Source organism: Tachysurus vachellii, chromosome 20 (assembly GCF_030014155.1).
Source record: "Tachysurus vachellii isolate PV-2020 chromosome 20, HZAU_Pvac_v1, whole genome shotgun sequence".
NCBI classification, from domain to species: domain Eukaryota; kingdom Metazoa; phylum Chordata; class Actinopteri; order Siluriformes; family Bagridae; genus Tachysurus; species Tachysurus vachellii.
In genome coordinates, this window is record NC_083479.1 from 4,665,644 (window position 1) to 4,691,600 (window position 25,957).

Genomic DNA, 25,957 nt, shown 5'->3' on the forward strand with positions numbered 1-25,957 from the left:
GTTTGTGTTTTGTGTTGTTTTCTTGCCTTCAAAATTAAATAGGCTTTGATTAAAGCCACTCACTATCCCTGAACTGGTACACCGTCATTGAATTTGCCCTTGTCAGCTCAAATGAAGGTTTTCGAGGACTTACTCGAGACTGAGGCTCCATACAGTAATTGAACATTTCAAGAGAGCTTTTAAAATGGCTGAGGGGGAAAAAAAAAACGTATGGCTGTTTTGCCAGTCGTGTTTACAAGCCCCATTGACTCCTCCTCACCATTTCCCTATAGGGAAACTCTCGTTGCTATCGTATGGGCCATTTGGATACTTCATTAGCTCAAGTGAAGTTTGAACTGCTTCTTTTTTTTGGTGCCAGCAGCAAAATCCTTCCTCATCCTCCCTTTTGTGCAGCAAGTGTCGGAGGTGGTGTACACTTCGTAGTCATGCTGAGACGTTTTCCATCAGACATTAAAAACAGTATTTCGAGTGCAGCTGATGTCATGACCGCTGAATATCTTGGCTGATTTAAAAGCACAACTCAAGTGTGGGTGTCTGATCGTCATTCGGTGCCAAATTACACTCCTTTTAAAAAATAAGAAAAAAAAAAAAAAAAAGAACAGAGCTGCTATTTTGTTCTCATTTTGATCTGACACACACTGATTTTTTTGGAGTAATAACCGAAGGTTTAACACCAAAATGTAAAATGTGCTCACGGAGAGTGCGAGGACATGATATCGGCACGTTGTCCTTCAAATAAATCTCGCTCGAGTAATTGCAGTTCTGGGCCTGTATCCAGGTTGTCATGGAGCCTAATTAAGGACGATATTCAAAACCTGTCCATAAATACGGTTTTGACTCGTGCATACACTTACACAGATTTGGCATTGATTTTGGTTAATTATCAGAACGCTTTTATTGTCTATGTGTTGGAACAATGTGGCAGAAGATGCAGGTGTTTGCTTTGTTCGACTTGCATCGGTATTTGCAACGTTAATGACACTCGAGGTTTCTGTGCTGTGTCCCAGTGGAGACTCTCTGAAAGATCCTAAAGCTTGTCAGTGGCTTGTCATGATACCCTGAAGCTTATGGACATTTTTCAAGCACTAAAAGGTTTAGTCTTAATGGAAGTAAAAGCTTTAGTGTTCTGCCCAGTCTCATGTTGTGGTTGCCTGGAAACCCCAGAAGTGTGGCATGTATTATGTTTGTGTCATTGGTCACTGGTGCCATTGGTGCAAAGTGCTCATCTCTGGGATTTATGCTAAATGGTGTGGAAAAACAAAAAAAGCAGTTGAGCTCCAATGAAGACTGAAGGATACTGGAATAAACTGGAATAAACACGCTACATCTGCGATAAGATGAAAAGCATCTCAGAACATACAATACGCATCAAGAACAGAAATCTGAGCATACATTTACAGCATTTAGCAGACACCGTTATCCAGAGCGACTTATATTTTTATGCAACTGAGCAATTGAGGGTTAAGGGCCTTGCTCGAGGGTCCAGCAGTGGGAACCTGGTGGACGTAGGAATCAAACTCACAACCTTATGATTGGTAGCCCAACACATTAACCACTAGGCTACCATGACCACGTGAGCATACGAATGTGCACAGAATCATCACAGACACTAGTATGGAATAGACCAGGTCTGTTGTGTAATTACAAAAAAATAAATAACAATAGTGGGAACATGAACTCTGTTTGTCCTGGGCATCCGGTCTACAGATTTGTCCACTCAATATGTACAACATTTAAACTGGTCAAGGTACAAACACAGTCCCTTCCCCAGGGGAGAAATCCATTATTAAGAGAGAATCACCCTACTGAAAAGCAAGTACTTTTTTAGAATTGTTTAGTTTTGTTTGTGTGTGTGTGTGTGTGTGTGTGTTCTCATGCACTAGATTGCCAATCCATATGGAAGATTGCTAATCAATGAGCTCTAATTCAACTCCGACAGAGCCGAACATAGCTGAACGCTTAGAAAACGGGAGGAATGTGCTCCAGAAACTCTTCCTATTCTTCCCTGCTTCCACTGGATAATTTAGGGCAGGAGAGCAAAAAAACGGTATCAGACAAACAGTTTACTTCAGCGTAGGCAGCGTGCTCGCAGGCGTGAACGGAGCATTATCCGAGACGCCGCCTTCACCTCGTCCTGATCCATCGTGTTTTTGAGGTTGACGCGTATTGAGCTGTTTACTCTGCAGGCCCGCATGCCGAGGCCCTAATGAGGACTGTCACACTTCATTATCTCAGCTCTCCAAGACACATTTTCATGGGAAAGTAGCAACTGGAGACGAGGCATTTACATCTGTCTACATCGGTGGGATTTGTTGTTGTTGTTGTTGTTGTTGTTGTTGTTGTTGTGGGTGGTGGTTGTGGTGATTTTTTTTTCATCCCCTCAGATCAGGAAGGCTAACTGTTGTTTCCTCTTTTACCAGCGGTTTACGAGGCATCATGCGAGGCCTACAAACACAGAGGGAACACTTCAGGACTGTATCACATAGACGTGGATGGAAGCGGACCCATCAAACCACAGCTTGTGTACTGCAACATGTCAGGTAACTGACTGTCAATAGCTGGTAAACAAAAAAGTCACTTTTTTTTACATACCATTGTTGAATTAGAATTGGAAAATCATGTCATGGCAAAGGGGGGCACGGTGGCTTAGAGGTTAGTACGTTCGCCTCACACCTCCAGGGTTGGGGGTTCGATTCCTGCCTCCACCTTGTGTGTGTGGAGTTTGCATGTTCTCCCCGTGCCTCGGGGGTTTCCTCCGGGTTCTCCGGTTTCCTCCCCCGGTCCAAAGACATGCATGGTAGGTTGATTGGCATCTCTGGAAAATTGTCCGTAGTGTGTGAGTGTGTGAGTGAATGAGTGTGTGTGTGCCCTGTGATGGGTTGGCACTCCGTCCAGGGTGTATCCTGCCTTGATGCCTAATGACGCCTGAGATAGGCACAGGCTCCCCGTGACCCGAGGTAGTTCGGATAAGCGGTAGAAGATGAATGAATGAATGAATGAATGTCATGGCAAAGTTTCTGTTGGTCCACTTGGAGAAGGTGTTAATGCTTCACTTCAACATAGTTTACAAGGTAATGGGGAAAACTACAAAGTGTGAAATATTGTTTTTTTTTAATCTAACTTTTAAAGCATTACCATATTCTTCCTGTTGGTCATTGAATGTCAGGATGTTGGTGTGTTTAAGCATTGGGCTGTTTAATGGTGGTGTTCATCTTTCAGCCGCTCCTGTTCAGGGTCACCACAGCAGATCACATAGTCTGCATATAAATGTCTTTAAAAAGCAAAATTTGGTTAAGTAATAAATAAATAAATCATCCGTAAAATACAAAATCTTTGTAAAATTTGGAAATGTGCAAAAGACATTGCTGAAGCAAAGCCTGCATGAACGTGGCAATTATTTCACAGATAACGGTCACTTTGCACATTTATTCATGCATAAACAACACAACACAACACTTGGGAACTTCGCTTGATGCTATCTGGACTTCACAGAGTTCTTGTTAGCCTCAGCATCTCCCTGCAATTGAACACTTGAAGAAAAAACAAACAAATAAATAAATAAATCACACGCTGACTTTTTAGCTCCATATGTGCCAAGAGGGAAGTTTGTGTAAACGTGATTACTGTCTGAATCATTCCTTTTATTCAACACTGGAGGATTTCTGCTCTGTAATTTAGCACAATTTAGGAAACGTTTGCCGCAGCCTGTGGTACGTCAAAATAAAGGTCACCTCATAGCGCGGCCCATCTTGTTGTGTCCTCGTTATCGTTTGCATAATTACGTGTAACGATTCTAACACCCTCCCCCCACCCTCCCCCCCTCCCCTTTTACACCCCCTTCTTCATCTCTCCCACTAAAACTGCAGATAAAGCGTGGACTGTCATCCAACACAATAACACTGAGCTCACCAAATTACGAGCATCCTCAGGGAGCACTCAGCATTTGGCCTCCTTTAACTATTCTGCCGACGCCGAGCAGCTCACGGCCATAATTACCCGAGCCGAGCACTGCGAGCAGGAACTCTCCTACCACTGCAAAAAGTCACGCCTCCTAAACACACCAGGTAAGCCTTTTTTATTGAGTATCGATCCTTTCCTCTTTCACCTGCTCACTACGAGTCAGACTTATTAAAAAAACAACAACAGCAGCTCACCAGTCACATACGGCATAAAGCGCTAATCAACCTTTGTTTTTTTTATTGATTATTAGTTGATATCAGAATGTTTTCAGCAGCAGGTTCGGTTACTTCTTATACCAGAGCATGAAAAGGAAATTAGTCAGAAGGTGTTCAGAGTTCTGATATAGTAACACCTCATCGACAGGACGGTGAACACAGCTGCATTCTTAACGATCGGATAAACAAACCTGTAAACACTTAAACGTAAATCTTTACCAGCACGTTTTCTGCCCCAGAAAAGCGTTTTTTTTTTTGTTTGTTTTTTTTTTGTCTTGATACGTTTGACACAAGTTGAATTCCGTATATTAAACAGAGAGGAAAACAGCATCTATAAGGAAACCTTATCGCTTATATTATAGTAGCTATAATTATAGTGATAACAGGTCTTATGGATGGTCTACAACATTCATGTAACTAGAAATGGCTAAAAGGCATGACCTACAGTACTAGAGCAAGGGTCGGCAACCTTAAACACTCAAAGAGCCATATGGACCCCGTTTCCCACAGAAAAAAAACCCCACAGGGAGCCACAATCTATAATGAAGATAAAACTGCATATATCGTTTTTTTACCTTTATGGAAAGTATAGAAAAAAACTGTAATTTGTTTATTTATGAAGTCAATGAACTGCTACCGAGTAAACGAAATTTTATTTCTGCAAGCAGACAAAAATATTTTGAACAGTTTGAACTAACCTTAACAAAAAAGACGCTGAGACGAAGGTTACTTTTAAATAAAATGTTCAATGTCTAATCGAGTCATAACATCAAAATTTTAACTTGCCGGCTGCAGCAAACAAAAAATGTTGTCTGCTTTTGTGTGTCGGATTTCGCAAGTCGGCAGTTATGACGCGTATTTTCAGCGACAAAAAAATTAAACACGGTTTGTTTTAATGTTACAAGAGCATCATAATCTTAGAATTTTATTTTTTTTTAAAAAACGAACTAACAAAAATAAAATGCATTTAAATTAAATATTTATTTTCCAAATCTACAGGGAGCCGCAGCAGAGGGATGAAAGAGCCACTTGCGGCTCCGAAGCCGTGGGTTGCCGACCCCTGTACTAGACTGTAGTCATGGTTACACTGATATCTGTGCTTGAATGTTTCCTTCCTTCACATGTCCCATTTCACCTTAGCTGTGTCCCAAATGACTCATTTGCAGTGAGAGTTTGGTAGACCTGGGATACGTTGGTCCAACATCCCACAATGCACTATGTCTGGTGTATGAATTTTATTATGGTCGTATCACCTTTTACTAGCTGGAACGAGAAGCTGTTTCCCAGTCGATGGAGATGATTCGGACGGCCGTCTTGAAATCTTTTATTCATCCAGGGTCAGTGCCTGGTAGCCCCGGCCCTCTTCAGTCGTTTAAGCGTAGCTGCGAATGTCAAGCTCATTAAGTGTCCAACATTCCAGGCTTTGTTTTGCCAGGCGAATAAGTGCATCATTCAAGTACTGGAAGTGCACATCGGCTTGTTGGGATTTGTGGTGTGTAATGAACACACTACTCGTACTGCTTATACTACAAAACGGCATAGAATAGTGCAGAAGTATGCGATTTGGGACACACCTAGAGATTTCCATGTCTTTGCTGATAGTCTGCATGTTTTGCTACTTTGGATAGCATAGCGTTTGTCGTTATTTTTACACCAGGCACAAAAAAAAGTCTGCACTCGCATCTATTGCTTCTGAGAATTCCTGACGGTGTTGTTCATTAATAAATTATCAAATGGACATTTGGCGTAAACACTGTTGTATAAAAGTAATAACACTTCATGACATACTTTTATATGCAAATAATTGGCACCTTGGAGCTAAAAGTAACAGGAGCTTATTTTTTTATAACAGCGATTTATTCTGTAAGTAACGAACCTTAAAACAGGTTATTTGTACCTAGGTTATGAAAATACAAAATGCATCTTAACACCCCAGCTCTGTGTGCGTTTAAGGTTCTCCTGATGGTGTTTGTGTGTAAATAATCAGTATTTACCCTTTTCACGTTATTGCTTGTTGTTGTTTTTTTCCGTGCCGGTCCAATTACAGGCATTTACGCACGCGGCCTCTTAAAGGTCGAGCGATTCGATAATTGTTCTCTCTGCCTTCTGAAGAAACAGGAGACGCCCGAGCACTCTGGCGTAAATCGCTGCCTATTAGTTGTCTCGTTAGCCAGGGATGCTGATGAGCCGAGAAGATAGACGGTGTCAGACGTAAATAAATACCGCTCCAAATGTCAGATGAAGAGTAATGAGAGTGCACGCTTTTACCAAAAGCAGAGGCCGGAACTCGAGATGGATGGATGCGAGAAGACAAGAGACAAATCAATGCCAATCTCCCCGGTTTTAAAAAAAAAACACCAAAAAAAAACGAGCTCTGCTGAGGGTTTAGGGTTCGACGCTTAAGCGGCTTTTCCGCACAAGCACTTTTCTAAAGCCTGAGTCCACTGTTTCAGTCAGTTGATAGATTTATTTGAGAGCAAGTTAGAAATTCTCAATGTCTAAAAGCTAAAAGTTTAAATTCAGGCTACATCTGCTGTATATGCTTGATTTGAAATGTATGTATTTAATGAAGCAGTTAGTACTGATTTACTGAGATAAATATACTGTTTACAGTGAATAATCTTCATATTAATCAATTTATCCCTAACGAGTAAGCTACCTAATGAGGCAAAAACGATGATGAGGAAAAACAACATGAGATGTGAGGAAGAAACTTTGGAAGGAACCAGACCTATTCTTATCTGGGTGACACAAGAGAGTGTGATTATAATTCCTATTCCAAAATAGAGCAAGTAGCCTATAGTGAAATAATTATACTAGGGTATGTTCTGTATGCACTATATTTCTGTCCTTCTCCTTCCTGTTAGTCAGGCTGTGAATCTGTATCTCGTTGCCAAACGTCCAGAACATAAGCATCCTCAAGTGAAGGGCAGGGTTCGCCATGACATTGTTGAGCATCACCACTTTAATGGGTGTCAATCAGTTCAAGAGTGTGAGGGAAAAGTTCTCATCGGGGCGTTTAAGGACTTCGGAAAAAGGGCTAAAGGGAAAAAAACCACCTGGCTCTGCTGCATGATGGATGATGATTGTTTTTTGCAGATGGCACGCCGTTCACCTGGTGGGTGGGTCGGTCAGGAGATGCCCACACGTACTGGGCAGGGGCACCACCGGGCAGTCAGCAGTGCGGCTGCGCCGTTCACGGAGACTGTGTGGATCCTGAGCACTTCTGTAACTGTGACCGCGACCTCGATGACTGGTACAGACACCAAACCATTTACTTTCAAAGAAAAAGAAAGAAAAAAAAAACACCAGAAGGCTTTTAATTCACTTTATGTTCTTAGTTGCTTAGTTTCATGCTGTCTGGCATCCTGGTGCTTTTAATACTATCAAAGTTAACATGTTCTGACACTGACACAACTGGCACAATACTGATGCATTAGCATTAAGTGTTATAATGATTCTGTGAGGTGTTGATTAATTCCATAAAAAAGCAGCTCTGATGGTAGTGTCGCTTGCCAGATGATGTTATTAATGTGCTCGTTAAGACACGAGACTAAAAAAACGATCTTGTGATCTTGTGAGTCTGTAACGAGACGTTTAGAGGAGTCTCCAGTGTTCATCATCACGGGAAAGTCTCCCAGCTTCACGGTAATATACTGTACTGTAGAAACATGACACGGTACATTGTTGCTGTTGGTTAGGGGTCGACTGTGGAACTTGTCCCGCAGTGTTAATTATAACTATAAACGGTTAACAATTTTGAATTAACCTTTAAAAAAACGATAAAGAAATTGTTTAGCAAACCGTTGTACGATGAACAATTATGTCTAGTAACCCGTGACAGACAGGTCACGCCGAACTGATTCTTTTGTTTTTGTTCCTTTCTAATAACATCGGTACGAAAAAAGTGTTTTGTCTCTCTCTTTGTGTTTGTGTGTGTGTGCGCGCATTGTTTTTAAACAACAATAGGATTTGTAGACTTTACCATAGAAACACCCTGACTAACCCTAGAGATTCTCCTGTCAGTCAGTCAGAAACCACAGTAGGGCTTTTCACACTGTGCTTAACCTCGGGTTATCTTTGGTCTGAATGATGCTTTTAACCCAGAGTAGAGAAACGATTAACCCTGCAGTTTAGAAGAGGGGATAGAACAAGTTTTCACCTCAGGTTATGAAACTGTGCTCTGAAGCAGCGCAGTGTTAACCTCTCACTGAGGTGCCAAACATGTACAGCGTGAAATAATCCGATGTGTTACAGATAGAGGATTAGTAACGGACACAGGCACCCAATCAGCAACCGAACAGCTTTTGCTTTGTATGGTGTGAAAAACGGCAGACCTAAACTTTCTTTCCTCACTGATGTGAAGATACAAGATGAGACGATATTTAAAGCGGTCATGCATTTATGCAATCATAGTTCTTGTCACAGTAAATATGTTAATAAGCACATTAACCCGAGGTTGAGGAGTGTACCGTGTGAAGCGTCAGATTAACCGCTAACCCTGGCTAAAGTATGAACAGCGATGAACGTCAAACAAGATAATCCATGATTGCCTTTCCCCAGACTTTAGTCACCCAGGGTTCACTAATTCAAGTGTGAAAAGGCCTAAGAAGATCCACTGATTGGCTGAAAACCTCACACATGATCGATGAATGATTATTTTGTTTATCCCTGAATAAAGGACAGAGAAAAACAGAAAGCCAAACAGCAGTGTAAGTTATGTTATGCACCACGCTGCAAGACTGCATGTCTGTTTTAAGTTTATTTTTTTGTTTTATGTTCAGAAATAAATCGTCGCTGTCGGGCGGAAACCTCGTACGTCCAAATTTGGTCAATTTCATATTTTTTCACATATCGATGCTATTCGTCAGTCCCCACGTGGGTCTGTTATTTTTACAAGTTATTAACCAATCTAAAGTCTTGAAAATAGCTTGAGCGCAAATCTCATAACTCCATTGGACACTTCAACTGTCCACCTCTTCCTCACTCCGTGGGAGAGCTTCGCGGCATATTTCTCCTCAAGAAGAGTCGCAACGAATCAACACGTCTGCTGAGGTAAATGTCTTCAAAACACTGGGCTCAAAGAAAAAAAATCTTGACCCCCGCTAGTTCTGGTGCTCGTCTGAGGACAGAAATTTAGCTCAAGACAATCCACTGCAACACGGACTAAACCCTGTGCACTGCAGATTTTTTCCTGAAAAATAATGGTTTTGGAGATACGAGGTTTCCACCTGACAGCGACGAAATGTAAAGTTTAATCAGAAGGTGTGGTGGCAGAAAGGAACGATCGTTTCCTGACAAAATAATGTGTGCTAGTCAGTCTGATGCCATTTCACAGTAAAGAAAACACATCTCTCAGAAAAAAAACAGAAGCAGTGACACACTGACATCCCAATAGCTAGTTTACTGCAGAAAAGGCTAACGTACAGTACAAGAATCCGCTTACTGTATTATTTCCCGAAAGAAAGTAAGTGAATAAATTTCCATGTTCAGTATTTGTAGCATGTCATGTTGGAATTACAGTACTTACAAACGTCTGACTTTGAAAGCATTAAAAAAAGCCATTATGTCCATGTAGAATTCTTAATAATAATAATAACATCAGAAACAGGGGAAAATGGCAGCGGTTTTTGCAGAGAAAGTCGCTAGGAGTTGAATGACATGTTACATCATAATAATCTACAATGCAAATTGCCTGAAATATTCTAGTAATTACCGCTTAATATATAGTGTCGTTTAGCTTTCAGCCTCAAAGTTGTTTCTATAGCAACACACGACGTACGGCATGAAAAACCGCCTCGTAATTACCTCAGGTACAGTACAGTATGTAGCATGACTATCATAGCATGTGTGTGTGTGTAACTGTTTTTTCTTTTCTTTTTCTTTATGAAGATATCCTTTAGTGTCAGATATACAAGTACATCTGAGTCAAAGTCTTTCCTTTGGATAGCCCCACTTGTTAGAAAGCCAGAATCAACCTTAGTCTGATTAGCCAAATCTGTCCTGATCTTCAGAAACAATGGCTAAAGACCAACGTCTTCTCTGAAACGCCGTCTTGTCCCCATTACATAAAAGATTATTTTCACTCACACTAGCTCTGTTGATTTATATCGATATTGATATCTATTGATCTACCTGTTTATGGTAAGTCAGTTTCCAAAAATGTTCAGCTAACATTATTAACATCTGTTAGAGTTTGAGTGCTTTGTGTTTTGTTTGGGACAGGCTGAACGATTCTGGCGTCCTTTCTCACAAAGAGCATTTGCCTGTCAGGATTTTGGCTGTGGGGGACGTTAGCAGGCCGGGGTCAGAGGCAGCGTATCGGGTGGGTCCCCTTCAGTGCCACGGTGACAGTAAGTACCACTCACTCACTCACTCATTTTCTACCGCTTATCCGAACTACCTCGGGTCACAGGGAGCCGATCTCAGGCGTCATCGGGCATCAAGGCAGGATACACCCTGGACGGAGTGCCAACCCATCGCAGGGCACACACACTTTCATTCACTCACGCAATCACACACTACAGACAATTTTCCAGAGATGCCAATCAACCTACCATGCATGTCTTTGGACCGGGAGAGGAAACCGGAGTACCCGGAGGAAACCCCCGAGGCACTGGGGAGAACATGCAAACTCCACACACACAAGGCGGAGGCGGGAATCAAACCCCCAAACCTGTAGGTGTGAGGCGAACGTGCTAACCACTAAGCCACCCTGGTCAGCATTGTAATCTATGCTAGCTAAGAGACAGCATAGGTAGCAGGACCCTTCTGTTTTAGGATGCAGCCAGACAGGTTGATGTGAAACTGAACCACACAATGGCTCAGTCATCATTTATTCCGAAACCCTATTCCCAAATCCATTTATCACACCATCTCCGGCTCGGATTTAGCCAAGAGCTATGCTTTTGTGCTATTTAGGTGCAAAAGGTGTAACTTAATGCCACGATCTGTATCAGTATCAGCATTTATATCTATTGCTTTAGTGCTGTAAGTATCCATACTTGTATTGGAAGTGAAACCTTGGAAGTATAAGGTAATTAAATAGCAATCCTACCACTATGCCACTGGAAAACACTAAAAGACACGCATTTCTCCTCATGCGTCAGGGGTTTCCTCTTGGTACCCCAGGCCCCTCTACCAGTTCAAAGACCTGCATCTGATGGGCATCTCTAAATTGTCAGTAAAGTGTATTTGTGTCCCGCAATGGATTAGTTCCCTGTCCAGGGTGTCCCCGACCTTATACTGTACCCCCAGAACCCTGGAATAGGCTCCTGGCTCCCTGTGACCCTGTGTAGAATTAGCAGAACAGAAAATAGATGAAGATGGACATGTTTTTATTAAATATTGTTTGTGCTGTTGCCACGTTCCCCTTTTTGCATTTCAATTTGTTTTTCTCGGGTAGACGGATAAACACAATAAACACAGTGTAAGACTCCTGTGTGTGAGTCTCCTGCCCCTTAGTGAAACTACTCAGTACATCTTTGTATTGAGTTACAGCTCAAATGATGACTTAAGGCACCTTCCTTAAATGCCTTCTCTCCCTTCAGAGGACTTCTGGAATGCTGCCCACTTTGATAAGGAGACGTCTTACCTCCACTTCCCCACGTTCCGCGGGGAGCTCAGCGCTGATATTTCCTTCTTTTTCAAGACCTCCTCTTCCAACGGCGTGTTCCTCGAAAACCTGGGAATTAAGGACTTCATCCGAGTCGAGCTGAGCTGTGAGTAATCTGTGCTTTCTCTTTTGCGAGTGCCCTTGTCGTAAAGGGACGAGTTCTATTTCTAAAGCTTGATAAAAAAATTAAACAAATTAGCTTTTGGGAAATCCTGAATTATATATTTACTCCAGGCTTTTTTTTTTCCCCAATGTTTTTTCCCCCCCGTTTTTTCGAATTAGTTTTACTTTCACAAAATTCCATCTACTAAAAAATCATGCGTTTCGTTAGTTACAGTAGTTATGTACTGGATAGCTTGTCAAAGTCCTCTGTTCTATACACTGACATTGGTGACGCTTTCTGCAATTACTACTTCATCATCAGTGCATCAACAATTCTACATGTTTCTTCACCAACCAGCAACATTCAACTTAGTTTTATTTGACTAACCATGGACGTCGTCACGAAGCGGCTTTGCAAACATTTACGTTCAGGATATAAAGCAGAGGTTTTAAATTTGAATGCGACCCTAATGATTAACGGATGATATGAGGAAGAAACTTTGAGCGCATCAAGACATAAAAAGGAACCATCTTCATCTAGGTGAGCAGGGATGGTGTGATTTTATAAATAATTTCTCTTTTGTAAATGTGTACTACTGTATATGATCAGAACAGTGCAAGTGTGTATCCAGGAACATCAACAAAACTGACCCCGTGATGAGCTTTAGGCTGTCCACGTACAGTAAGTTCATCCTCCAACTGATGAGACACCAACCAGAAGTAAGGCATCAGGATGGATCACGCAGGTCCGCAGAGCCGATCGTGGAAAACTGAACGATTGAATACACAGGAATATTTTATTTGATCTCATATGCTTCATGAGATGCATGATGAATGTCAGATTGTAATTCTCAATCTTCAAACATCAAAGTTGAACTGATTAAAGTTTAAATAAGCAGCTTCAAATGGGTTTAATAAAATAATGGACAGCCAAAGTAATGGAAAAAATCCTGAAAGGGCTTTCGAGCAGCACATGTTTGCTTATTCTATATTGTTTTTTTTACTGTTTGTCTGTTTGTTCTTTTTTTTATTTGACAATCCTATTTACAAAACGTATGTGGCTCTTATCCCCGGTGGGAAAATAATCTCGAGGAGCCGTCACCCGAATATATAGACGCAGTGAAAACGCTGCCTCTCATGGGAAATTTCGGCAGCGGCGGCTAGACATTTTCTTCTCGTCTGTTTTGAAATCCACTTGAGTGTAAATAATGGCGTGTGCCTCTCTTGTCAATCCGTCTGAGCTGCAACCTGTCTGGCGCATCCCACCTATCTCCTGTGAAAGCCCCAAGATTCGCATTGCCTTTAACCTTATTAAAAGAAGGGTAAAAATTCTTAGTGCGTAACAAGTCGCCGTGATGGATGAGTGTGGAGCGGGAGAAGACCTGAACATGGCCCTGAAGCTTGTTCTACTATGCTGCCAAATTCTTTAGCTGGGAGAAAGCTCAATTAACCTCCCGTTGTTCTGAAGCAAGTAAGACGTTAACCCTGAAACGGACACCTAGGAAGCAGAGGACAGAGGCAGCTCGGGATAAAATAAGTAACAGCTCTCGTGCTTTCAGTTCTGATCCTGTGAAAGAAATGGAGATCCATCATCTGCCTCATACAGTACAGTATATGGAACCCTAAATTGCTTTTTTATATACAGCAGAATCATTTGAAAGGGTTCATTTGAGTCATTTAAAATTGATTCTCTTTAGAATCATTAAGGATTTTAGCAAATTGTTGTGCTATTATTGATGGATCCATTTTTTTTCAGTGCTCCTTTTTTTTTTTCAGCGCGTGAATGTTTACTTTGTGTGCATTTACCGCTAGAGTTCACAGCATTGTTCTCGGAGGCACAGAGCCGCTCGATGACAGAAGGAACCCCGTTTCTCTCCTCCTTCTCCAAAACGTGCGTCTCAGCCAGGGACGGTCCTTACGTAAAATAAGCCGAACAGCTGCTACAGGAAGGCATTCGCTTGAAAATAGATGACGGATTATTGAAAAGGAGCACACAGACAGATGGCTTTAAACCTACACCATGAGCAGAAAGGCTTGCTTCGTGATTAGCACATATGCAATAATAGCAAGCCTGAGTCCATAAGAAAACAGTTTAAACTTGACAAGTTGCTGGAGTCGGATCGTGTTGACGCGAGCGTAAAGTGATCTCGGCTCACCCCGAAATAGCATATTCGTTTGTGAAATGCAGCCAAAAAGTGTTTCGCTCTAAACGCTCAGCTGAATTTAATTCTTTCGGAGAAATTGCAGCACAGAGGTCTTGCAGGCTAGAACAGAAAAGCATCAAGTTTCTTTCATCTCCGACTGTAAACCTCGGGCGTCAGGCTGTTCTCATCCGAAGGCAGATTTTAAAAAAAATACCCCACACACGTAGAGATTAAAGACTGACGTCTTTCTGTTGCCGCTTCATTTTCCCTCCCCTGGCTTTATTTTCAAGTCGCTACACACCTTGTGGAATAAAAATGTGAAATCTGGCTCTCTGCAGACTTTAGCTTTATCTTTTATGCCTTTGATAATCATGTCTTATTACACAAGAGAAGCAAAGCACCCAGAGCTCGGGTGCAAATTTGAAACAGAAACGAATTTTAACTTGAGGTGTGATTCTACTGGTGTGACAATGTTATTTCCAGCTGCCTGAAATAATACAATTTTCTATCAAGGCAGTTTTTTTTTTTTTTTTTTTTTTTTTTTAAAGACAGAGAACCTGTTCTATAGATATCACTGGGGTGATAAACTGCTGAGGACAACGTTTTATCAAGCGCTCTGGAAGTTTCTGCAATCTGAGTTTAAGGTGCTGATTGGGATTTATATATTAATATAAAGTAGTGTTTATAGAAGTGATAACACATTTACAGCATTTAGCAGACACTCTTATCCAGAATGACTTACATTTTTTCAGTTTATACACCTGAACAATTGAGGGTCAAGGGCAGTGGCAACTTGGTGGACCTGGGATTCGAACCAATGACCTTCCGATCAGTAGTCAAACACCCAAACCACTGAGCTATCACATTCCACTCTCAGTTGTAGAGTTGAGTTATGGGGAAGCAATATTTTTATGAAGCAACGTTATTGTTGAAGGGACTGGTCACTGTAAAAAGTAAATAAAATTAAAGTACAATTTCAAAAAATTAGCTGTTGTTTATTCATCTCCCTCCCCGACCTCCATTTGCTCCAGGATTCCCTAAACAACAGCTAATTTTTAATAACACCACATGGCAACATGACAAGCTGCTTTGTTTTTTTTTTGTTTTTGTTTTTTAAATATGATTTATATATATATATATATATATATATATATATATATATATATATATATGGACAGTGTTGTGCTAGTTACTAAGAAATAGTAACTAGTTACAGTTACAGTTACTAGTTACTTCATTCAAAAAGTAACTCAATTACTTTGTTGATAACTTACACCATAAAATAACGCATTACTGTTAAAAGTAACTTTTTAGTAAAAAATAATGAGCATATTTCCACTTTGAGAAACTCGTCTTGCTCTCGCCTTGACTCGCCGTTACTGCCGCACATACTTGAATAAACGGAAACACGCCCACAGTGCGGCGTCTTCGTGTTTACAGGTTGGCATCCACCAATCCTACATTGCGTCACTGCTGTAAACAGATTAGGCTGCAGGCTACACTTCAGCCAAAATGAACTCATTTAAAAAAGTAACGGACAAACGCACCATATGGTAACGTAACAGAGTTACTTTATTCATACCTGCAAACTAGTCGCTTTTCAGGCGAAATTTGCCGTTTTTAATCAAAATATGTCATTTGTGTGAATCGTGTAGATCCGAAGAGTTTTTAGTTTGGGGGGCAGGGGGGCTTCTTTCAGCTGCGTCCGAAACCGCTTACCTCCATCCAATAATTAGGCGAGGCGTGTCAAGCTATCAAGCTGATGCCTGGCGTCTCTACTTCTAATGACTTTTTATGGCGGACGGCAAACCAACTTTTGGTGCATTCACCGCCACCAACTGGACTGGAGTGTGAAGCACTAATAAGCAGATGACGCCTCGCGTCTCAATCATCCTCGCGTTTTGTGACCAATCAGCATTCAGAAGCAAGATAAGGCAATCACCTACTGTATTTCGTCCCTCACTTCAAGCCGCAGAGGACGAACAAAAAGCAATAAAGAGACACATCGCTAAACAACGAAAACGGCCACTTGAAAGGCTTGTGGCGGCCAAAAAAACAAATGAATAGCAATATTTGTGTTCATCAATTTATTAAGGTTCCAAGGCACTCAAATTGTACAGAGAAAAATTATTTCCAAGAAATTTTAGTAAAAATAGGATTAATAAAAGTGCTTTTTTCACTTGAAGCAAATGTTGTCTTTTCCCTTTATGTTCTTGTCAGAGTGCTTCATTTTAAGTTCTGAATTTTTATGGGGGTGGGGTGTTGTTATTTCAAACCTTGTCACCTTTTTCACCTCTTGTGAGTTTGCAGGTATGTTTATTTAAAAAGTAATGCGTTAGAGTATTAGTTACTGTCAAAAGTAACTGCGTTACAGTAACGCGTTACTGCCAAACACTGTATATGGAACAATACTGTATACTTGATTCACAACCTTAAAGTACCTCTACATGAATAAAATTATAACATGCCATTCTTTACTAGGTGAATGATTAAATAAATAAAAGTAACTGAATAATTCTCCCGTGTCTTTTTCCAGTGCCAAACGAAGTGGTTTTCTCCTTCGACGTGGGGAACGGGCCGTTTAAGGTGCACGTAAAGACTCCGGTTCCTCTGAACGATGAGCGCTGGCACCACGTGGTCGCCGAGCGCAACGTCAAAGAGGCGTCTCTGAGTGTGGACCGTTACCCTGGATCAGTACGGAAAGCCCCCACTGAGGGGCACATCCACCTCCAGCTCAACAGTCAGCTCTTTGTGGGTAAGAGAAACAGTTCACAAATTCATAATCATAAACCCACAGAGAGCAAAAGAAGACGCTATCAAAAAAAAACAAACAAACAAATGCAGCAAGACTACACACGTACTTCAAGTGGGTTTGCGTCTCAACAGGGTCGTGGTGAATATTCTGAATAGTCATGTATTCTGTTTCAACATAAAAGGAAAATGTATTCAGAATACATTTAGGATATATTGTGCAAAACACACAGGGGAAACATCTGTGCTGCGTCGTCATTCTGCACTTTTACTAAAGACGCCGTTCGTCAGCTCTGCTTCGTGTTCCTCCGCTCAGCAGTTTTATAATATATAATGTGCTTTATAATGTGCTTCTGGATAGTAAACATAGTAATTACTTTTTATTCCCTCCTGATAACAGTCAGGGATCAACATGGATGGACAGGAAATGTGTGAAAGTCCCAACTGCTCAGTCTGTTTAAACAGAATCTAAGTGGGGTTTTTTTTTGTTGTTGTTGTTGTTTTTTCAGACTGAAGACTGAACTTCAATCTAAATTCAAACTAGATAACATAATTAAATGTCTATCAAAAGCCTGAGAAGCAAAAAAAAAAAAAAACGCACAGAAGGTGCAGTATATGTGTACTGTATTGCATTGCGGACATTTTCGAAACGATGCACTTTTTAAATTTTATTTTAAGAATTATAATAAGATATTAACGTAGATTGATGATTGTTAGACTCTTGTAGTGGGTCTTGATTCTCAAATTTGTATTATTATTATTGTATTAAGTATTGTGGCCTGGGTCTGTTTAATGATACTTAGACTCTTGACCTGGGTCTGAGACTCTTGACCTGGGTCTGATACTTAGACTCTTGACCTGGGTCTGAGACTCTTGACCTGGGTCTGATACTTAGACTCTTGACCTGGGTCTGAGACTCTAGACCTGGGTCTGATACTTAGACTCTTGACCTGGGTCTGAGACTCTAGACCTGGGTCTCATACTTAGACTCTTGACCTGGGTCTGTTTGTTTACTGATACATACTGTAGACTCTTGACCTGGGTCTGTTTGTTTACTGATACTTACTGTAGACTCTTGACCTGGGTCTGTTTGTTTAATGATACAGTACTTAGACTCTTGACCTGGGTCTGTGTTTGTTTAATGATACTTAGACTCTTGACCTGGGTCTGTGTTTGTTTAATGATACTTAGACTCTTGACCTGGGTCTGTGTTTGTTTAATGATACTTAGACTCTTGACCTGGGTCTGATACTTAGACTCTTGACCTGGGTCTGTTTGTTTAATGATACTTAGACTCTTGACCTGGGTCTGTTTGTTTAATGATACTTAGACTCTTGACCTGGGTCTGTTTGTTTAATGATACTTAGACTCTTGACCTGTGTGTTACCGTATAGACTTTCACTGGGTATCAGCTTTGATATGTGGAGTATCGTTCTAGGTCTCGATCTTGATGCTTAGACAAGTGGTCAGGTTCACAGCCTACAGAGGTTTTGTTTAGGGTTGCAGCATGTTTCAGACATTTCACCTGTATCTCAGCTGTGATAGTAAACTAATGCTCCAGGTTTTTCCTTCGGTCATAGAATTGACACTTGACAAATGGCCTGGGTCTTAACCTTAATACTCAAATTGTTGCCATGTTCAAACAACATAGACACTTAGACTCCTGATCTGGGTCTCAGCTTTAATATTAGCCTCTTGGCCTGCGTTTTACCTTTCATACCTACATAGATTGTTGGTCTGCGTCTCAGGTTTATATTAGATTCTTGTCCTAAGACACAGTCTGGACACTTTCGATTCTTTACCTGAAACTTGCAATTTCTGAGTACATACAACAAGAGATCTCAGAGACTTAAGACTAACACCAAACCCAAGATTCTATGTTTTTTAATCCTGAACTGGGGCTCTCAACACTTTGGGCTAGATGTGTTCAGTGTTTGATGCCTGCTTTCAGGAGCAAATGGAGGCAGATTTATTCCCTGGGTGTTTTGACGATGGTGGTGGAGAGCGCTGTCTAACACTATCGGTTCCTGCTCTAGTGATCTCTTCATCTTGTTCTGGACATTCATATAGCGTTTTTAACCATGGACATTGTCTCAAAGCCATTTTACAGAAGTATAGAAACAGAATAAAAATGTTATAGTTTAAAATTAAACTACTAAATTAAATGGCATTAGTTGTATATACTGTATTTGTCAGAGTGTGTCCACGATATTATTATTCTGACAAGATATATAATAATACCAATAAGACTTGAGATTTGAGGTTCTTGGTGAAAGAACTTAGAGTTTTAATGCTGCTTTTACTACAGAGACCTAGCAACTCTTTTTATAGCGCACGTTCCTTTAGGAACACATGCATCAGTTTCATCACATCTAACAAGGAAATACAAGCCACTGGATATGACATTTATGACTGTGATTTGTGTTTTGCACTACATTGTTTTCTGTGTGTTTTGCTGCACACATCCATCTGTTCTACATCTCTTGTGGCATTGTGTAAAAAAGGAAGGACAGAATTAAATTAGTCCAGCCAGCGGATTATCGTGAATGGTGAGTTGACCTCAACAACCCTGTATACATCTGTATAATTAAAGGTAGGGTGCACCATGTTTGAAAGCCAATGTTGACATTTGAAATCACCTAAACAATCACGCCCCTAACCCAAATGGGTGACACGCCTGTTTTGATAGCTCCGCCCACACATACATACGCAACCCAGGCAACTATTATGGCGGAACCTGCTGGGGCGGCTGGCCGAGGGGATATTTTTTATCAATAAATGAACTCAATGAGTAATACTATGGTAATACAAATGTGTTTTTGTAGTACTGTGTGTTGTACCATGAAAGGTTTAGCTCCGTTTCATGTGAAAGACGACGTTCAACACCTAGAACCGGAGGCAGAGGTAACGGCAGGTATCCGCCATGTCAATGTTTCAATCGCTTTTGGCTAATGTCAGTCATGCACACTGAACACCCTCTCCACCGCATATTGACAAGACACGCCCCTTTCTGCTAATTGGCTACAAGTTTGTTTTGTTTTTCTGAAGCATTTTTCAAACATCGTGCACCCCTCCTTTAAACTGTCTTGTCCTGTTTCACCTAGATGACATGTTTTATTAGCTAATGTAGGTACGGGCTGTTTAACAACAAAATGAAGTAATAGAACCAACAAAAACTTCAAAACATACTCAAAGTTCTACAAGAACTGCCTCAACAAGTAATTGTGCAGGGATTGTGTTTCAGTGGCAGTAATGAGTGTAATTTAGAGACATCGTTTTCCTCATCATAAATAGCTTAGCTAAGGAAATGCTGCTAATTAATAGGCTACGAAAGTGGCAGAATATCACTAGGAAGCCACTTGTGTAATCTGACTGACTGCTATTCTTGATTTCAGCCCAGACTGTGTTTCTGCTGTCTGGTAGTAGAAAAAAAAGATGAGTTTTTTTTTTTTTTTTCTTGGCTCATTTTAAACCCCATTATAGCCATAACCTCATGTAAATAATTGAAACAACAACAGCATGAACCACTAAATAACATTAGCTCCAGAATCTCTACAGTATACACATTACCGTAAACACAATATAAACACATTTACTGTATTGTATTTTCTTTGGTTATCGATGCAGAGATTCAATTCCTGTGTGTTGTCGTCCTTCTGTGTTAAGTGCAGTTGTTAAGACAAGATTTGCCATTATACCTGTCCAAACGTTGCATTGTACACTGTCGGTTTGCGAATCAACACTCTCGAATCGTCCAGAGCAGTTTGTCATTTCGTTTTATCCAATAAGTCTTGACATTCTGGGCTAAGGGATTTGATCTTCGAGGACAGTTTTTTTCTCCTTTCCTTTGATGAAATGTAATGATTTGAATGCTTTAACTTTTACACCATGTTATTTTTCCCCTGTAGAAAATTTACATAAAAAAAAAAGAGTAATACGAAGGCTGTGCCAGTTGATTTCATTTGCATGTTGAAGAAGAAGAGCTCCGCATTCACGGTGCTGCAGCAACAACATTTGAAAACGAGTGTTTTCCCTGCAGCAATTAACATACAAAGGCCAGTGAGGTTGTGAATAGGAAGCCAGGAGAATGACAGAAGGATGGGCTTTGATGGGAAAAGAATAGAGCACGCTGATCGTTTGTGTTGAATAGGCACGGATGCAAGGGTTGAACTCTGAAAAACAGAAGCGGAGCGTTTCGACAAAAGCCGACTGACTTTTTGAGTCTGTTCCACCCACAACGATCTTTTTATCATCTTGTTATTTAAAGCAGCTTCCACCATCCTCGCAAACTGGTGTTGTTGATAACGGCTTACCATCCGAGAACAAACCCCAGGGGGGTTTAAAATATGATGCCATAAAAAAAAAATTTAAAAAAAAACCTTTCTGTTGTGTTCTTTAGGAGGAACTGCGTCAAGGCAGAAGGGCTTCCTGGGCTGTATCCGCTCACTGAAGTTGAACGGTAAGACGCTGGATCTGGAGGAGCGAGCGAAGATCACACCTGGCGTCCAGCCCGGATGCCCAGGCCACTGTAGCAGCTACGGACACCTCTGTCAGAACCAGGGTCGGTGCCTCGACAAGCACAACGGCTTCACCTGCGACTGTGGAGCCTCATCATACTCCGGAACCTTCTGTCACAAAGGTGAGGAAAGGAGGTGGTGGTTTTCTCAGTGGTTTACACACTGTACCTTTAAGAGTCGTGTACCGATGGGTTGAGGTATAGGGTGCTATGAAAAGGCAAAAGTTTATTATTATTATTATTATTATTATTATTATTATTACCAATGCTAATTAATGTTTGCTTAATATTAAATGAAATATTGATGTTAAAATAATGAAATGATTCACATCAAACTAGTCCCCGAATTAGTAAATAACTAACACCCCTAGAACAACAAAGCCCCTAGAAAATGCAGACATGCAGCAAGACAGACTGGAGACATCTGCATATTTTGTCCTGACTCTAATAACTAATTGCACTACATCCGTTTCAGTGACGACTTCACGCTCCACTTCTTCCCTCTAGACAGATCATTAGTTTTCATTTCGGTTTTATTTCAGAATAAACCATATCCTTTACCTATGAGTTAGCTAGTCACTCCAACACGGGCTAAAATTATTAATTAACTAACAGTTTAGGTTAGGGCTAAGATAATGTTAGCTAGCTTGTTAGCTCTAATGCAAGCTATCTTACTAGTATACTCGGCTTTGGCTTTGGTTGCATTGGAAGAGGAGATGTTTTAAAACGGTGCCTGCCTAATGCTGTAAGTAGCCACGTTATCATCCAGTCTGTTTTCCCTCAGACACTGAAGCTAATGTCCACATATTACTCTTCAGCCTATTTTGGTGTAACTAACTCTAGCTGACGCTTTTATTTTCAGAGGTTTCTGCGTTTTTCCGACCCGGGACCTCAGTGACGTACACGTTCAAGGAGCCTTATGAGCTGAACAGAAACAACAGTGCCATGTCCTCATCCATTTACTCAGACCTGACGCTGAAAGGAGAGAACGTATCGCTGAGTTTTCGCACCAGCCAGGTGCCTGCCGTACTCCTTTACGCCAGCTCATACTACAGGGAATTCCTCGCCATCTTCCTCAACAGGAACGGTGGGAGATCTTGCTAATCTTTCCTCTTTCTCATTTCTCTCCATGCTGCGCTAGCCTGTACGTTTGTACCAGGGTGAAATCTCTTAAGACTCAAAGGCTAATAGTTTCATTGTCGAGCAATTGATAGATAATAGACTTTAGGTCTCTAATCTAATATCACCACCAGCTGCCACTGCTGTGTAATAGAAAATGGCAGGTGTTTTCCCAGGCCACTAATCACCAACATTAACCCTTAGGAGTCTGCGCTAGGGTTCTTTAGGATCCTGGAGATCCTGTCCTTAGCATAACTGCACACGCACACACACACACACACACCTATTGTTAGATATTTAAGCCTACTCGAACATTCTGAATCTGATCCGACAGGGAATAAAAAGTTTATGTCGTCTGTTTACTAATGAACTTTTGTCACTTTTGCAGAAAGATATTCCTCCTGACACTAAATGTCAAACTATTAAATAAGGCACATCATATTGGTCCTGTAACTTTATCCACTATCCAGTCCTAAGAGAAGAGGAAGTGATCTAATTCCAGACTTTCAATATCCTACATTTCTCAGAGGATTTTCCGAGCGGCGTCTCTAAAATTTCTGACGAGGACGAAGGAATGAATTTTACATTTCAATCGACCGGGATCCGCCGGGGAGACGGGCCTGTTAACCTAACGCCAGTGATAGAGAAGCTGCTTTTGAGTCCGCCGTTAAGGCCGTGACCTTTTGGGATAGTTAGCTCGGTCGTATAAGTGAGATAATTAAGTGCCGATGGTTTTCCGAGATCCATATTGTATGAAGGATTTCTCTCAACCTCTTGGGTCAGCGTCGAATTTCCTTCAATTAGTCACAGTGCCAAAGTAAAGAGCTGCACGGCACGGATAGGGGACGGCGGTAATTCCACGGATTTTGCTGAGCGAGGGTGAAATTAGATTTGTTTCTGTGGATAAAAATGTAATGGAACAGGCTCAGATATCAACTATAAACTAATCAGGAATTACGTTTAACATCACTGCTTCACTATCTTCCAACTAGCAACTCAAATTTGAGTAAAACCCTCTATGTACCAATGTTTAAAGAGAATGAATCTAAAGCCCTATTCGGACGGGACTAGTTTTACAGGGGGTCGTTAGAGAAATTTCAGTTTCACAGACGTACTTTGTGATTTTAATCCCGTCCGAATCTGCCATGTCTGTCTTTTTCTCACACGACCTGTGTAAAAATTCCAGAGCAAATTACCTACTGTTTTTCAGCAAAATCGGTGCTCCTCTGAGAAATGTAATCCCGTCTGAATGCGAATGTCTGTGATTGCCGAAAATATTTTTTTCCAAAACGCGTTTTCTGGTCTGTTTTGGTCAACGTGAGCTACCGTATTAACCCTAGCACACCGGTATTCAAGTTTCTGCTTTCTGCACACCAATAATGGATGTAAATGTGTTTGCTACCCTACCCAAACCTTGTGGTTGTGTATACAATTTTCAAACTGAAACTGAAACGTAGGTTCGCTCCAAACAGAGATTAAACCCAATGTTTCCTCCAGTGTCGTGCCGCTTTCTTTTTCGCCGCCACTTTACTATTGATCTGTCATATGACCATACGCAATCCACGCATCCTGGACATGTGGTCTTGTGCAACACCCACATGTAAAACACAGACACTCCTACCTCCGTAATAAACACAGAGATGTTCGTCCCGTCCGAATCCATACATGAAATGACAGACGTCGGCTGAAAAAAATTCTAACTCAAACGTCGTTTGGAAAACTAGTCCCGTCCGAATAGGGCTTAACACACAGTGTTTTTCATGGCAAAACAGAGTGTGTCTAACAGTCATCCTGGAGAACTCGAGCTAGGAGTCTCTAGAATTTTCTAGATCACTTCTAGCTCTGAGATACTGTATTCTTGCACCAGCGTGAACCTGCAGCTTGTTTAAAGATATTTTGTATGATGTGACTGTGACGTTCATACCAAAAGCTCCTGGGTAGATTTGTTGAAGTAGGATATTTTGGATCGTTTACTATTATAGAATCCAGCCTTTTCTAGGCAAAGCTCTCTTTACATCATTCTTTTTTTTATCCAAGCATACTACAGAGTTTCTCTTTTCGTTCCTCAGAACTTTTTTTTTTGTCTCCATACAGTACGTATTGGTTTGCGTAAAAACAAGCAAGCAATGTTTCTTTCTGATGACTCTTCCATGCGCACCATGTTTGTGCAAGCAACACTGCACTCCTGTTAAAAAAATGTACATTTTAAAACCTTCCCTTTCCTCTCATGTTGCCAGGTCTTGCTTAGAAGACCTTATTGCAATCATGTTCTTTATATATTTCAGCATTATATGCACTTGATCTAATGACTCTCTAGACCCGCTCTTGTCCACTAAACTACCGCAGTCGCTGCGTGACTCCACCTGTTAAACTGATGTATAAAGACATCCGACAGAAATGTATTTATTTTGCTCTCCTATTTCTTCTCAGACAGACAGACAGTTTTTTTTTGTATGTATTATGAGCGTGTGTTATTGACGGCGGATTAAAACGCTAATCTTAACGGACAGCTTTCCAGTGTCATAAATGTGAGCTAGCGTTGTCGCACATTGTTGTTCCCATCCTGCTCTAATCAGGTCGATTATACAGTAGATGATTCGTTGCGACTGTTGAAAAGGACAAAAAGGACTGCGGTAGCATCATCACGTGTGGAAATGGATTTTTATTTATATATTTTTGAAGGTCAACTGGAGGTGATGTACAAACTACAGAATGACCGAGACATTGACGTCTTCAGATCGAGCACGAAGAACCTGGCCGATGGACAGTTGCACCGAGTGTCTATCAGAAGAGTCATGGAGAGCCTCAGAATTCAGGTCAGACATTTTATTACAGTATGCATGTTGTTATTCTTTACCTAATTTTGCTACTGTACATCGTGACAGAAGCTGATTCTACCTTGTCATGTTAGAGTGGAAAAAAATGCAAACTTCAGTTTGTTAATAAAATCTATTGTTTAATGAGAAGTTGTAACTTTTCCGAGCTCCAGGCTATATGCGTTCCTCAGTGCCGAGCCAAACCCCCGTCTCGGACGAGTGTTGCTCAGTAGATAACCTTCACCAATTAGTCTAAGCCTTTGTGATAATTGTGTTTCAAAGTTGTGAGCTCATCTCGGCAATCTTTCTTTCCCGAATTCGAGCACTTCCCGATTTGTCTTCCCCCGCGGAGCAATAAGAGAGTCTAAGATGCCACACGACGGCATGTTTAAACAGCTTTGAAGAGCAGCTTTAATTAAAAAAAAAAAAAAGCCTCGGCCTGGATGAATAACGTGCCTGAGTATTTGTAACATGAAAGCGCTAAAGCCCTTTTCAGCATGACAGTCGTCCCTGTTTCCCGACGCTCCTTTGCATCTCCTAGATTGATCAGAACGCGAGGGAAGACTTCAACCTATCATCAGATGTTGACTTCAATGCCATCAAAGCCATCGTCATCGGGAAACTGCCTGGTGAGTAAGACCATTAAAATACCTGACTATGTGTGTGCTCTGTGTTTAATATAAAAAAGAGAGTGATGATTGTTTGCTGTCATCTGTAAG

General features: G+C 41.0%; 1 protein-coding gene across 1 annotated transcript in view; it reads left to right on the forward strand.

Moving 5' to 3' along the window:
- cntnap3 (contactin associated protein family member 3) overlaps positions 1-25,957 on the forward strand; it is a 121,383-nt gene that overhangs the window by 88,618 nt on the left and 6,808 nt on the right. Inside the window, exons 12-21 of the mRNA XM_060896414.1 lie at positions 2,421-2,540; positions 3,867-4,064; positions 7,275-7,431; positions 10,401-10,528; positions 11,726-11,896; positions 16,573-16,791; positions 21,187-21,426; positions 22,166-22,390; positions 25,105-25,238; positions 25,780-25,867. Of these exons, the coding sequence (XP_060752397.1) occupies positions 2,421-2,540; positions 3,867-4,064; positions 7,275-7,431; positions 10,401-10,528; positions 11,726-11,896; positions 16,573-16,791; positions 21,187-21,426; positions 22,166-22,390; positions 25,105-25,238; positions 25,780-25,867 (1,680 nt within the window). The remainder of the gene's footprint in view (positions 1-2,420; positions 2,541-3,866; positions 4,065-7,274; positions 7,432-10,400; positions 10,529-11,725; positions 11,897-16,572; positions 16,792-21,186; positions 21,427-22,165; positions 22,391-25,104; positions 25,239-25,779; positions 25,868-25,957) is intronic.